We start from the raw sequence: 13,278 nt of genomic DNA, 5'->3' as shown, positions 1-13,278 counted from the left end.
AATCCCAGTTGACTCAGCCGCTTTGGTAAATTGTCTAAATTTGAAAGAAGGCTTTCTTATCAGTAACTGGCACACAGCAGAGTGGATAAGATGTAACAGCAGAGCACGGACTGAGCAGGACCGTAGAAGAAAACAAAGTGTCTAAACACAATTTTAATGTAAAAGTTAGGATATGAGATGTTTATAAGGACTATAAACACCTAAACACACAACTAGAATCCATTTAAATATCTTCTTTGTCTTTTATTGTAAGCATACTTCTTTTTAAAAGATATGCTTGTATTTCTTAATCAAAATATTCGTGGTTATAGAAGCTGATATCAAAGTATTTCTTGGCCTGGTGGAAGTCTCCTGTGTCTTTCTCTCTCCCCCTCACACACACTCTCACACACATAAAAGGTTTCGGTCTGTGATCCGGCTCTCGGCTCAGTGTTGAGTGAGCAGGTGATGTGCCGGGACCTCTTTTCTTCTCCTGCGTACAGAACACATGGAGACGGTTTGAGTTACTTTCTGATCAGCTTCGGGTTTTCAGAGTTTTCCCCCTGAAAATGTCTCCGGTCACGGGCTCCTTCGCCGTGGCAGATTATGTGGTGTTTGCCCTCATGCTGGTGGTGTCCGCCTCCGTCGGGGTCTACTACGCCTGGGCTGACAGGAGCCAGAGAAGCTCCGGGGACTTCCTGACGGGGGGCCGCAGTCTGACGGCCCTGCCCGTCTCCCTGTCCCTGAGTGCCAGCTTCATGTCGGCCATCACGGTGCTGTCCAACCCGGCCGAGGTAAGGCCATATTCTTCTTACCTTAACCAGATACTCCTAATTCAGAAAAGATTCTTAAGAATGATTTCAAACTCTACAAATCAGGCGCCATCTGCACCTTTATTCAGTAAATTCAGACTCCTGTCAATTTTTTTCTATTAATATGCTCCAAACATCTCTGTTTATGTTTAAATTCATTCATTGCAAACAAGACATTTCCAGGCACTTTTCACGCGTTCTTCTTGTTATCATCAGATATTCAGTAAGAGGTCAGAATAACTTTCTTTTACCTCTTTGTAGAACTTCCAGACATAAATGTTTTATCATATTTCCTTGGTCCCCAGCTCTGGAACTAACCTAGACAGAGGTCTCAAGCTTTTATCCTCCTACAAAATGTTTAAGTCTAGTTTGGTGAGGTATCTTCTGTCCAGGCAAAATTTCAATTGAAATGAAATTGTGATTTTGTTCTCTCTCTCTCTCTCTCTCTCTGTATTTTTATTTGTATTTGGGGGGGGTTACATAAGCCCTTGGGCTTCCTTTTCCTCTCCTGCACATTCTTTTGGCCTTTGTATTATTAAATGTATTTTTTTGTTTTATTATTGTGCATATTTAAATAAAACATTTTTTTTTTTTAAAAAGGGGGGCAGGAATCAAACACCGCCACGGTAACTCACATCGTCTCTCTTTAGGTGTACTGCTATGGGGCCAACATTGGATTTTATGCCCTCTCTTATGCAATAACCATACTGGTGACCTCTGAGGTGTTTCTCCCAGTCTTCTACAAGCTGTCCATCACCAGCACGTACGAGGTCAGTGCTGGTGAGGTCGTTTGTCTTATTGTATATATTGTTTTATGTTAACCCCTTAACGCCTGAATTTATATAGCTGTATATATAAAAAAATGTTTTGTGTGTGTTTTAGCCTTTAAGTAGATGGTAAATAATGCTGAGATTATTAATTTCACTTTTGCACAAAAAACTAAATAGAAATTTTGTTATGTTGCAAATTTGCGACAACAGGCATCCTGGTCAATTTGGAGTCAATTTGGTATGTTTGGTATGTAATTTGGTATGTTTGGTATGTAATTTGGTATGTTGGGTGTGTAATTTGGTATGTTTGGTATGTAATTTGGTATGTTGGGTGTGTAATTTGGTATGTTTGGTATGTAATTTGGTATGTTGGGTGTGTAATTTGGTATGTTTGGTATGTAATTTGGTATGTTTGGTGTGTAATTTGGTATGTTTGGTATGTAATTTGGTATGTTTGGTGTGTAATTTGGTATGTTTGGTATGTAATTTGGTATGTTTGGCATGTAATTTGGTATGTTTGGTATGTTTGGTATGTAATTTGGTATGTTTGGTATGTAATTTGGTATGTTTGGTGTGTAATTTGGTATGTTTGGTATGTAATTTGGTATGTTTGGTATGTAATTTGGTATGTTTGGTATGTTTGGTATGTAATTTGGTATGTTTGGTGTGTAATTTGGTATGTTTGGTATGTAATTTGGTATGTTTGGTGTGTAATTTGGTATGTTTGGTGTGTAATTTGGTATGTTTGGTATGTAATTTGGTATGTTTGGTATGTAATTTGGTATGTTTGGTAGGTAATTTGGTATGTTTGGTATGTAATTTGGTATGTTTGGTGTGTAATTTGGTATGTTGGGTATGTAATTTGGTATGTTTGGTATGTAATTTGGTATGTTGCTTATTTGCAACACAAGGCAAAATGGTCAATAATAAGATAACAACAACACAGTAATATAACAGTGAAAAAACAATGTTTTTTGTTTTTTTTTACATATTTATTTATATAAAGGTTCCTAGGTCCGTAGTGAATATGGACTAACCAGCATTGGGGGAATAAAGATGCTATCTCAGCTGGTTGATTGAGTCAAACCGTTTGTAGCATATATGCGACAATAGGCGTTAAGGGGTTTATGTTATGAATGTTTCGTTGATTTCTAAAGTTTTACAGCTCTCTTTGGCTCAGTTCATAAAGGCGTAGAATATGGGAAACACTGTAAACACTGATGGAGAAGGAGAGCCTGATACCGGAGGGCTTTTTTTTCTTCCTGTGCAAATACAAGGCTGATGATAGGGCTGGCAAAAGTGACACAGAAACACAAAAGAGCACGTTGTAGTCGGAGAATGATATGGCTGGGCTCCAACTCTGAAATGGAAGCAGATTTAGGGGGAAAATGGGAGTTTACAGATCTGCACAGGAAGGTCAAACAACCGGCACACAGCTTTCTCTTCTGTGCAGCCTCACTTCGTTTTGTGAAACTGTCCCAAAAGGGTTGTTTACCACTTTTAATGCAGCAGGAAGTTCCTCATTTAGAGAGTGGAGAACCAAGACAGTTCATTTCAAATCCAACCGAGGACTTTTTGCCTTTATTCCATCTGAACTTCACGTGTTCAGTAGCAAGAACCCAACTCAAAGTGTTAGTGTGAGGGAGAACTGGACCTGTTCCTGGGTCCATCTGGAATGTCTTCTGATTGGTTGTTTGAGAGAAGGAGACCACCAACCTGAACTGATGCTGAAAAAGAGAGGAACACAGGGATGAAAGAGAGGATGCATGGAGGTGAAGAGAGATGAGGTGGATGGATGAGTGGATAAACAAGCTATGAAACAGCATTTTTTTCCTTTTTTTAGTTCCTTGGGGCAGAAATAGTTGGAATAATTTGTTTAAAGAGAGGACTGAGGTGTTTTTTGACATTTTATTTCTTCATCTTATTTCTGACCCGGGCCTCTTCACATCTGGGCTAAAAACCTGCTTATTTAGGATGGCTTTAATACCCAGTAGTATGATGACACTTTTATCTTATTTGATTTTGTTGTATTTTATTGCTTTCACTGTTCTTTTATTGTTTTTACTTATTCTTCTCTTTATTTATCACCTGCTGTAAAGCACTTTGGTTACACCGTAAGGATCGTCTGTAATGGGCTGTAGAAATAAAGTACATTTACATTTACATTTTATTGCCATAAAATATACACTTATGGTGTCCGGGTCTACAAACTGAAACATGTTGTGGTGAATATTTCTCAGTTAACTGAACTTTTCGACTCATTTAGAGGAAAAGATAAATGTTGGTGCTCAGTTTATGTGGGTAACTTGTGATTGGGTTTGTTTCTGGAAGTATCTGGAGCTGCGTTTCAACAGGGCGACCCGCCTCCTGGGAACAGTGCTCTTTATTGTTCAGACGGTGAGTATCGGGCCGGTCAACACATAATTACAGGCCTTTGACTTCTGACGGTGAAACCACCAACGTGTCACCTGTTGTTGCAGATTCTCTACACTGGAGTTGTCATCTATGCTCCAGCTCTGGCTTTAAACCAAGGTATGTTGGTTCCAGTCGGGTTCGTGAAACATTCCCACATAAGGACACTTAAGGCTACTTGGTTTTGCCCAGCTGGTTGACCACGGTTTGAAACCGTCCTCTCTCTGCAGTGACTGGTATGGATCTGTGGGGCGCGGTCATTTCCACCGGAGTGGTTTGCACCTTTTACTGCACAATGGTGTGTAAAACGTTGCACGGAGGAGGATTCATGCCGAGGTTTTTACGTCACCGTGTTCCCCCAGAGTGTCTCACGTCTGCTTGTGGTTGGCATGTTTCAGGGCGGTCTGAAGGCAGTGGTGTGGACGGATGTAATTCAGGTAATAAATAACAGTTCTGTTTAGCTGTGCATATGACACCTGAAAGTATTTTATCTGCACTCTTCACTTTTAAATTAATTAATTAATGATTATTTTTAATGGGGTTTTTAATCAATAAAAAATATATATATTATTATTATTGTTTATTATTATCATTATTATTATTATTATTATTTATTTATTATTATTATTTTAATGATTTTATTGCCTTCTTGTGATTTTATGTAGCTGTGAAGCACTTTGAATTGCCTTGTGTACGAATTGTGCTCTATAAATAAAATTGCCTTGCCTCGCCTAATACGGTTGGTGGAATCCTGCTAAAAATGATCTGTTAGATAAGAGTTATATATGTCCATAAAATGAACATTTCCCTCTGCAGCTTGGTGTCATGCTTGCAGGATTCACAGCTGTGATCATCCGGTGTATAGTCGTACAAGGTGGAGTCATCAACATTATTTCAGACTCACAACATGGAGGCAGACTGAACTTTTTGGAGTGAGTGTGAAGGAAAATATCAAGTTGAATGACTTTACTCTCACGGCGCAGCGCACATCATGGGTGGATATCCCATATTAGCAAAACTTAATGCTATAAAAAATCTATTTCATGTTTGTTGTGCTGAAATATTCGAGCCAAAAAGTTGAATCCTAAACTAGAGGCAAGTTAAATGATCTAAGACTGGATTTCCTCAAACATCTGAAAGATATTTCACCCTTAAATCCATCTGACGGTAAATTAAAAGGAAGATTACAGATTAAAGCATCATTAGTGGGAGATTCTTCTGTATCTGCACCATATTCATGTCTTGCAGATTTAAAACTATGTAGATATGAATGGTTTGATTTCAGCAATTAGATTAAAAACTGTCTCTCTTTTTCAGCTTTGATGCAAACCCTCTGAGGAGAAACACTTTTTGGACTTTAACGATTGGAGGGACATTTATTTGGATCAGTGTCTATGGGATCAACCAGGCCCAGGTTCAAAGATACATCTCCTGCAAATCCATGACTCATGCTCGACTGTAAGTCCTGTTTCACCAAGAGACACGTTTCCCAGGGCAGGTGGGATGGAGTGACTTACGTCTGAAGTCTGAGCAAAGCAGAAATAAATTAACCTTCCAAGTTTGTCACATCTCAGTCAAACACGAAGGATTAAAACAATCATGTAGTCAATAAGATCTCAACATCTTCAGGAAAATAAGCAGAACTCTCTGTTCTTAAATACCACCACACGGCTATCTGCAGTACAATCTGTAAATGTACCGTTTAAAAAGACGAGGCAGGTGTTGGTGGTGATCCTCAACTGTTTCACTGCAGCTCTGCACAACATTTATTTACTGATCATCCACAACAGAAACTGGTTAATAAGCATGTCAGCTTCCCAGTTTTCCCCTTTTGTCAAGAGAAGACGCTTTAGCAGAACATTTAGCTAGCTAGCAGCTAGCCTGAGGCTAATGCATCATAGTAGGTCTGTTTATAATGCTGGGATGTCTTTGGCTCACCTGATATATTCAACTCTGTGTCACAGAAATGTGAATCAGACCATTTAGTAAACATATTTTTCACATATGTTTCCATACAAATCTCTGAATTTACTCGGACTTTAAAGAAAAGTTACACAGGCAGACTTGCGTCTTTTCGGTGTCTTAATGACAGACTCTGAGGGGCCTTTTTTAAATTTTTTAAAATTTTTTTATAGACTTTCTTTATTGGAAGCAATTTCACAGGTAGAAATGTAGCAGTACAGCGCAACAGAGAAGCCTTCCATTCTATCATTTTTCCCCGTTTTTTTTTTTTTATCCCTCCCACAATCCCACCCCACGCAACAGAACAGTTCTACGAATTCAATATCAACATATAAGCAGTACAAAACACATACAAACACATGAATATGGAAAATGAAAAAGTAAACTAGTAAATTTAAATAAAAATATAAAAAAAAAAAAAAATGAAAAAAAAAAATGAAAAAAGAAAATAAATAAAATATAAATAAATATATGGGGGGCTCAGTCGTCGCAGTCAGGCAGAGATGTCAAAGATTCAATATAGTTTAAGAGAGGTCTCCAAGTCTTTTCAAAAGGACCTGAGGAACCATTGAGGGAAAATCTGAGCTTTTCAAGTTTAATGGACAGGAGCACCTCTTTCACCCACCTGCTGTGAGACGGAGGTTGTTATGGTTATGCAAGAACAATTTGCATAAATTTAGCGAGGGGCCTTTTTTAAGTGTTTAACTGTGGTCACCTCTGTTGGTCAGAGCTCACGCTGCTGTGTTTACATTTGTTTTTATCTGTTTTTTATCCGCTTTCCCCTGATGTATAACGCTGCATATGAAATTTCTCCACACCTGTGTGAGCCCTCACATGGAAAACATGATTAAATGACTTAATGCGTGTCCTTTATTCTTTCTAGTTCCTTGTACATCAACCTGTTCGGCCTTTGGTCCATCTTGCTGTGCTCAGTGTTTGCAGGAATGTGCCTGTACTCGGTCTATAAAAGCTGCGACCCCATGAGCACTGGACTCGTCTCTGATCCTGATCAGGTAACAACTCGGTAGATTGTGCTGCTGTGACTTTTAAAACATCAACTCCAGGGTTTTGTACCCGTATCGATTAAGGCGAGACGCCACAGGTGAATAGGGTAAAATTTTAAAATAATAGATATCACCATGAAACTTCCTCAGTTGATTACTTATACAAGTATGAAAAAATAATGTATTACAAGTTTTAGAAATTTGTATGTTTAATTATGCAAATGAGGCATTATCTCATTAAATATGCGCACATTTGCATATATTTCCGGAAGCTAGATCTGAACATATGATAAACCCAGGTGCAAAATTATTTTTTCATTTTGTTTACACACAAAATGAAAAGAAAATTACTGAGGGATTTCAGGATATCTGCTTTCATTTCCTAGGAAATCAAAATATACTGTCCATAGCCTAAAAAAACATCGATTTTCGCCATATTTTTTATTATAATGTCACATAAATCAGGCCAGGAATGATTTATCAACAAACCCTTCTGTAAATATCTTCAGAATACTGCTAAGTGTATAACTGGAAAGTTTGGTGTTAGTAGGTGCTCCATAGGCTGAGATATTGATACTGGAAAAATACAAAAAACTGATTTTGGGAAAACGGCATTTAAAGATTTAAATAGGGGAATTCAATACATTTGTATTGGAAACAATTGCTCAAAAACAGAATAAATGCTCAGGTCCTTATCAATACTAATATTGAATAAAATTTCTTTATAGCAGGTTGAAATAACACATATTAAAGGAGTAGACTGGCCCAAAATCTCAAAATTGACCACTGCATGAAAATTCCCTGTTTTTGCCCGCCGTGTCTCGCCTTAAGTATGTAAAGAAACATGACGCGCTCATAATGGATGCTAACCCAGGATCACTTTCTCTGTAGCTAATGCCGTATTTGGTGATGGACATCTTGGGGGACTATCCTGGCCTTCCCGGCCTGTTTGTGGCTGCAGCATATAGTGGATCTCTGAGGTTAATACTCAACATGGAAGCTGTCTCTCGGGCAGGGTAGCTGTATGATAGCGATTCTTAGACTGACCCGTTTTGGGTGTGCTGCGGGGGCTTTTTAAACCCCCACAGCACAGTGTCTTCCAGCATCAACGCACTGGCTGCAGTGACGGTGGAGGACCTGATCAGACCGCACACCCACATGTCTGAGAAACACCTGTCCTGGATCTCAAAAGGAATGAGTGAGTGGACAGCTCTGGGGTCCGTTTCACAAAGCAGGTTCAACCAACTCTGAGTCTGTTCCTGATCTCTGAGTTGATCTACTCTGAGATAGATAACCCTGAGTTTTCGGTTCCAGAAACGCTGATTTGAGTGAGTTTAATCAACTCTGAGTAAGTTCACCTTGAGTTTAGCGCGTGCACCACAACTTTAAAAAGCCAGCATCAATGGAGCCCCGATTCGACGAGTCACCATGGCAACGGGGAAGAGGAGGGGCTACGTTTTTCACCAACCTCGAATTGGAAATCTTAATGCGCTCATACGGCGAGTTTCAATACGTTTTTAGAAATAAGTGCAACACCGCTGCAGCAGCAAAAGTGTAAGTTTAAATGTAGTCCTTTGCAATCACAATAATATTACAGGGAAACTGCTTGAATGGTAGCCCATTCATTTATTTCATTTAGGTGCAATCTCGCGGGGGAGAAGCGCACTTGGCAGCAGTTTAAGATGAAATATAAAAACATTGTTCAAACAGGTGAGACCTTGGCATGGAGGTACCTCATTTTGATCATGTTTTACACTGTAAAATAAATATTAAGTGGCTATTTCACTGTGCAGTTATTTTATTCCCAACATAATGCTGTTTTCACACACATAAACTATGTCTTCTCATCTATATCATCCATCCATCCATTATCTATACACCGCTGAATCCGTCAGTCGGGTCGCGGAGGGGCTGGAGCCTATCCCAGCGGTCAATGGGCAAGAGGCGGGTACACCCTGGACAGGCCGCCAGTCCATCACAGGGCCACATAGAGACAAACGAGACAAACAACCATACACACTCACAGTCACTCCGAAGGACAATTTAGAGTCATCATCTATATCATGTTCTGTTAAATAATTAAGCCTATTTAAACTAACACAGACTTCTACTGAGCCAACAGAAAGAAGGCAGATGCCCGTAAAACGGGTGGTGCCCAGCACCGCCACCTCTAACGGGAGGCCAGTGGCTGAGGGAGTCCACCCCAAGACACGAGTGCCTTTATAAAATATAACAGGCCTATATATGTCTTTTTTAAGCCTATTCATACAAATATTTATTTGTCTTTTATGTCTTTTTTTTCTTTTGTCCCAACACATTCTGATGGTGCCGCTCAAAAAGATAATTGTCTGTAAATGCAAAAATCTATGCGCGGTCTGATAACCATCTCCAACGAATATTTATTTCTCTGCACAGTAATGCTGCACCTTCATCCACGGGATCGTTGTCAGAAGGACATGTTCGTGAAAAAAGTCGCCTCCTGCTGTGCCTAAAGGACTTCTAGAAGTAGAAGAACTCGCTCTGCTGACTGAATGAATGAGGAAATCAAATGGCGTGTGTGGCTGAAAGAGGGCGGAGACAGAAAGAAACTCGAGGTTTCTTGAATAAAACCTGGTCCCGACCAGGTTAGGTTCATAGAGTCTGTTACTACGGTAACTGACCGAGAGGTTAAGTTACCTCTCTTTGTGAAACAGGCTAGAGTTACCCCTCTTTCTCGGGGTTGAGTTACCTCCCTTTGTGAAACGGAAAACTCAGGGTTTCCCTCATTTCAGGGTTAACCAACTCAGAGTTTTCACTAAACCTGCTACGTGAAACGGACCTCTGATGTGCAGCATGTTAAGTAAATGAGTTTAAAGCTGAAGCTGTTCGGTAACAGCGCTGAAATGTTTGCAGGTCTGCTTTATGGAGTTTTATGCATTGGGATGGCTGGACTGGCCTCGCTCATGGGGGGGATCCTGGAGGTGGAGTGGATTTTCTGTGTTCAATAACTGTGTGATTTATCATGATCATATACTTTAACCATTTGGGTGACATGTGCCTCCCCAAACAGGCAACCATCAGTATTTTTGGGATCATCGGAGGCCCTTTACTTGGCTTGTTCTCGTTGGGCATCCTGTGTCCATTCGCCAACTCAAAAGTAAGTTTTCAGGATTTTCAGGATCCTAATTCCACGGATTCGTGCTAAAAATTCTCTCTGGGAACTCTAAAGTGTCCTTGAGTGTTGAGAAAGGCGCTTTTTATTATTATTATTATTATTATTATTATTATTATTATTATTATTATTATTATTATCATTGTTATTATTCCAAAGGACAGCGATGTGATGTCAGAGATTAGCTTCCCATTTCCCCCTGAATCGGTTTGTGATGGTTTCCAGGGAGCTCTGTCCGGGCTCGTGTCAGGGTTGGTTCTGTCCTTGTGGGTGGGCATCGGAGCCCAGATTTACCCCCCCCCTCCGACATTGAGCCGGCCTCTGCCGCTGAACACCGACGGCTGCAACCTCACCACGGCAGACGGCTTTAACTGGACCTCCACTGCCCTCCCAACGCAACCGAGCTCCACCACTGCAGCTCCGGTCCTCAGCGACGCCACGCAAGTGTCTCAGTGAACGAATGATTATTAGGGCTGGGCAACGACTAAAACCTTTAATCTAATTAATCACATGATTTCCCTGATTAATCAGGATTAATCGCATTTGTACGCAGAATCCAAAAATGAATCCAAAAGTAGCGTATAGCTTTTAGCATTTAGCTTTATTTTAAATGTGCTGCCATATGAATGAAAGTGCCATAACATTTGTTGTGCAAACACACTTTTAACATCAGCATCTTTCTGTAGTTTTTATGCAGAAGCCTCGCTCCACTGTCTGTTTCCTTGAATGACTTGCTGCTATCAGTTGTGTGTTTTACCTTTAATTGATATTTTAGACTGGAACTACTACGCTGAGAAGACAATTCAACTTGGCTGTAAATGCAGGAGTTTTTTTAAATGTATTTTGAAATACGTGCTTTTATGTTGAAACAATTAAAACAGGAAGTAGCGCCAGTTAGCTCCGTGAGCTTCACACACTGTCTGTGTTCGAAACCGCATACACATAAAACAAAAGCCTGTGAGCAACAGATTTTTACAAAATAAAAGCCTGTGAGCAACAGACTTTTACAAAATAAAAGCCTGTGAGCAACAGACTTTTACAAAATAAAAGCCTGTGAGCAACAGACTTTTACAATAATAAAAGCCTATGAGCAACAGACTTTTACAAAATAAAAGCCTGTGAACGACAGACTTTTACAATAATAAAAGCCTGTGAGCAACAAACTTTTACAAAATAAAAGCCTGTGAACGACAGACTTTTACAATAATAAAAGAAATTTTAAAAAAATTAATTAAAAAAAAACTGCATTAATGCGTGATAAAATATTTAGCGGCGTTGAATAATTAACGAGTTAACTCGCACAGCCCTAATGATTATTGATTTGATGTTGCTCGACTGTCAGCTTCAGTTTAGCTAAGATAATACAAACAATCTATGAGAATGCAAGATATTTATGACAGATAATTAAAGATATTCTATTAAAATGAGTCCCTCAATAAACACAATTATAACCAGAACACAGATAAGGAGAAACTTCAAAGTGCTGATGAACAGTTTGTTCCCTTTCTGCACATTAATGCACATTTTCCTCCCGCCTGCAGGCCCGTGCTGGCACAGTGGTACTCCCTGTCCTACCTGTACTTCAGCCCAGTTGGAACTATTACAGCGATCAGCGTAGGACTGATCGTCAGCGTGTTAACAGGCAACACAACACTTTCCTCTGAGTGTCAGATCGTGCTGTTCTTCTGCCTGCCGGTCAGCTCTGTTGACGCTCTTCTTTGTGTTTTAATCTGCATTTAAAGGAGGCTGTAAGCTGAAGGTGGAGCCCAGGCTTACGCTGATGAAAGAAGACACAACTCTTTATTACTTAATAACCTTTTTCAAAGGCAGAGTAAGTAACGCTGCACTGAACAGAACCCAGATGCAAACGTCTGATAACAACTGAGCTTTCTTTTCTTTTTAGGTGAAGACACGCAGTGGGAAACTGGACCTGCAGCAGAACAGAGAGAAGAAATGTGGCCAAACTAATCCTGCTTTCAGTGATGTCGAGCTGGATTTAACAAAAAACGTGTCGCTCCATGAAATGCATGAGATGCCCTCATATTTCATAAAGAAAGAAGAGGAATAAAGTCCTCTGCACAATAATCGTGTCCAAAGAAATGAATAATTATGATAATTGTGCAATATTTACAGAAAATCCTGATAAATAAACCTGTCAGTTAAATTAATCTTTAACACGGTTTGTCCTGTTGTTTTGTAATTATGCTAAAAATATAATTATAAACAACTATTGTCCACTGAACCACTAACTGACCTCTGTGTGGACCCTGTGATCCGAGTTACAGCCTTAAATGAATCACACGGCATAAGATAAAGGTTTAACCGACAGGTCAGAAAGACAACGAGCTAACGTTGTTTTAATGATTCTCTAAAGTCTGCCTCAGGAAACGAAGCATAAATTCATAACTGGGGAATTAAAAAGGTGCTTAAACACACTATAACAAAGCAAAGCTGCAGGTGATGATGCCACAGATCCTGGAGAGAGAAAGGGAAGGTAAATAAAGAGAGAAAGGGAAGGTAAATAAAGAGAGAAAGGGAAGGTAAATAAAGAGAGAAATGGAAGGTAAAGAAAGAAAAATGGAAGGTAAATAAAGAGAGAAAGGGAAGGTAAATAGAAAGAGAAAGGGAAGGTAAATAAAGAGAGAAAGGGAAGGTAAATAAAGAGAGAAAGGGAAGGTAAATAGAAAGAGAAAGGGAAGGTAAATAAAGAAAGAAATGGAAGGTAAAGAAAGAGAAATAGAAGGTAAATAAAGAGACAAAGGGAAGGTAAATAGAAAGAGAAAGGGAAGGTAAAGAAAGAAAAATGGAAGGTAAATAAAGAGAGAAAGGGAAGGTAAATACAGAGAGAAAGGGAAGGTAAATACAGAGAGAAAGGGAAGGTAAATAAAGAGAGAAATGGAAGGTAAATAGAAAGAGAAAGGGAAGGTAAATAAAGAGAGAAAGGGAAGGTAAATAAAGAGAGAAATGGAAGGTAAATAGAAAGAGAAAGGTAAGGTAAAGAAAGAGAAATGGAAGGTAAATAAAGAGAGAAAGGGAAGGTAAATAGAAAGAGAAAGGGAAGGTAAATAAAGAGAGAAATGGAAGGTAAATAAAGAGAGAAAGGGAAGGTAAATAAAGAGAGAACGGGAAGGTAAATAGAAAGAGAAAGGGAAGGTAAATAAAGAGAGAAAGGGAAGGTAAATAAAGAG

At 39.4% G+C, this 13,278-nt stretch overlaps 1 protein-coding gene across 1 annotated transcript; it reads left to right on the top strand.

Moving 5' to 3' along the window:
• The first annotated feature begins 448 nt into the window (after nt 1-448).
• LOC142385737 (sodium-coupled monocarboxylate transporter 1-like) lies at nt 449-12,178 on the top strand. Its single transcript, XM_075472448.1, has 17 exons — nt 449-773; nt 1,442-1,561; nt 3,893-3,958; nt 4,042-4,093; nt 4,204-4,271; nt 4,372-4,410; nt 4,790-4,905; nt 5,291-5,431; nt 6,819-6,948; nt 7,831-7,919; nt 8,028-8,137; nt 9,832-9,899; nt 9,989-10,075; nt 10,316-10,530; nt 11,632-11,732; nt 11,833-11,921; nt 11,994-12,178. The coding sequence occupies exons 1-17, from the start codon at nt 549-551 to the stop codon at nt 12,156-12,158; spliced, it is 1,881 nt and encodes a 626-aa protein (XP_075328563.1). The 5' UTR covers nt 449-548; the 3' UTR covers nt 12,159-12,178.
• Nucleotides 12,179-13,278: the final 1,100 nt, after the last annotated feature.

The sequence above is a fragment of the Odontesthes bonariensis genome, chromosome 8, assembly GCF_027942865.1.
Source record: "Odontesthes bonariensis isolate fOdoBon6 chromosome 8, fOdoBon6.hap1, whole genome shotgun sequence".
Classification (NCBI taxonomy): Eukaryota; Metazoa; Chordata; class Actinopteri; order Atheriniformes; family Atherinopsidae; genus Odontesthes; species Odontesthes bonariensis.
This window is presented reverse-complemented; position numbering and strand designations above follow the sequence as displayed.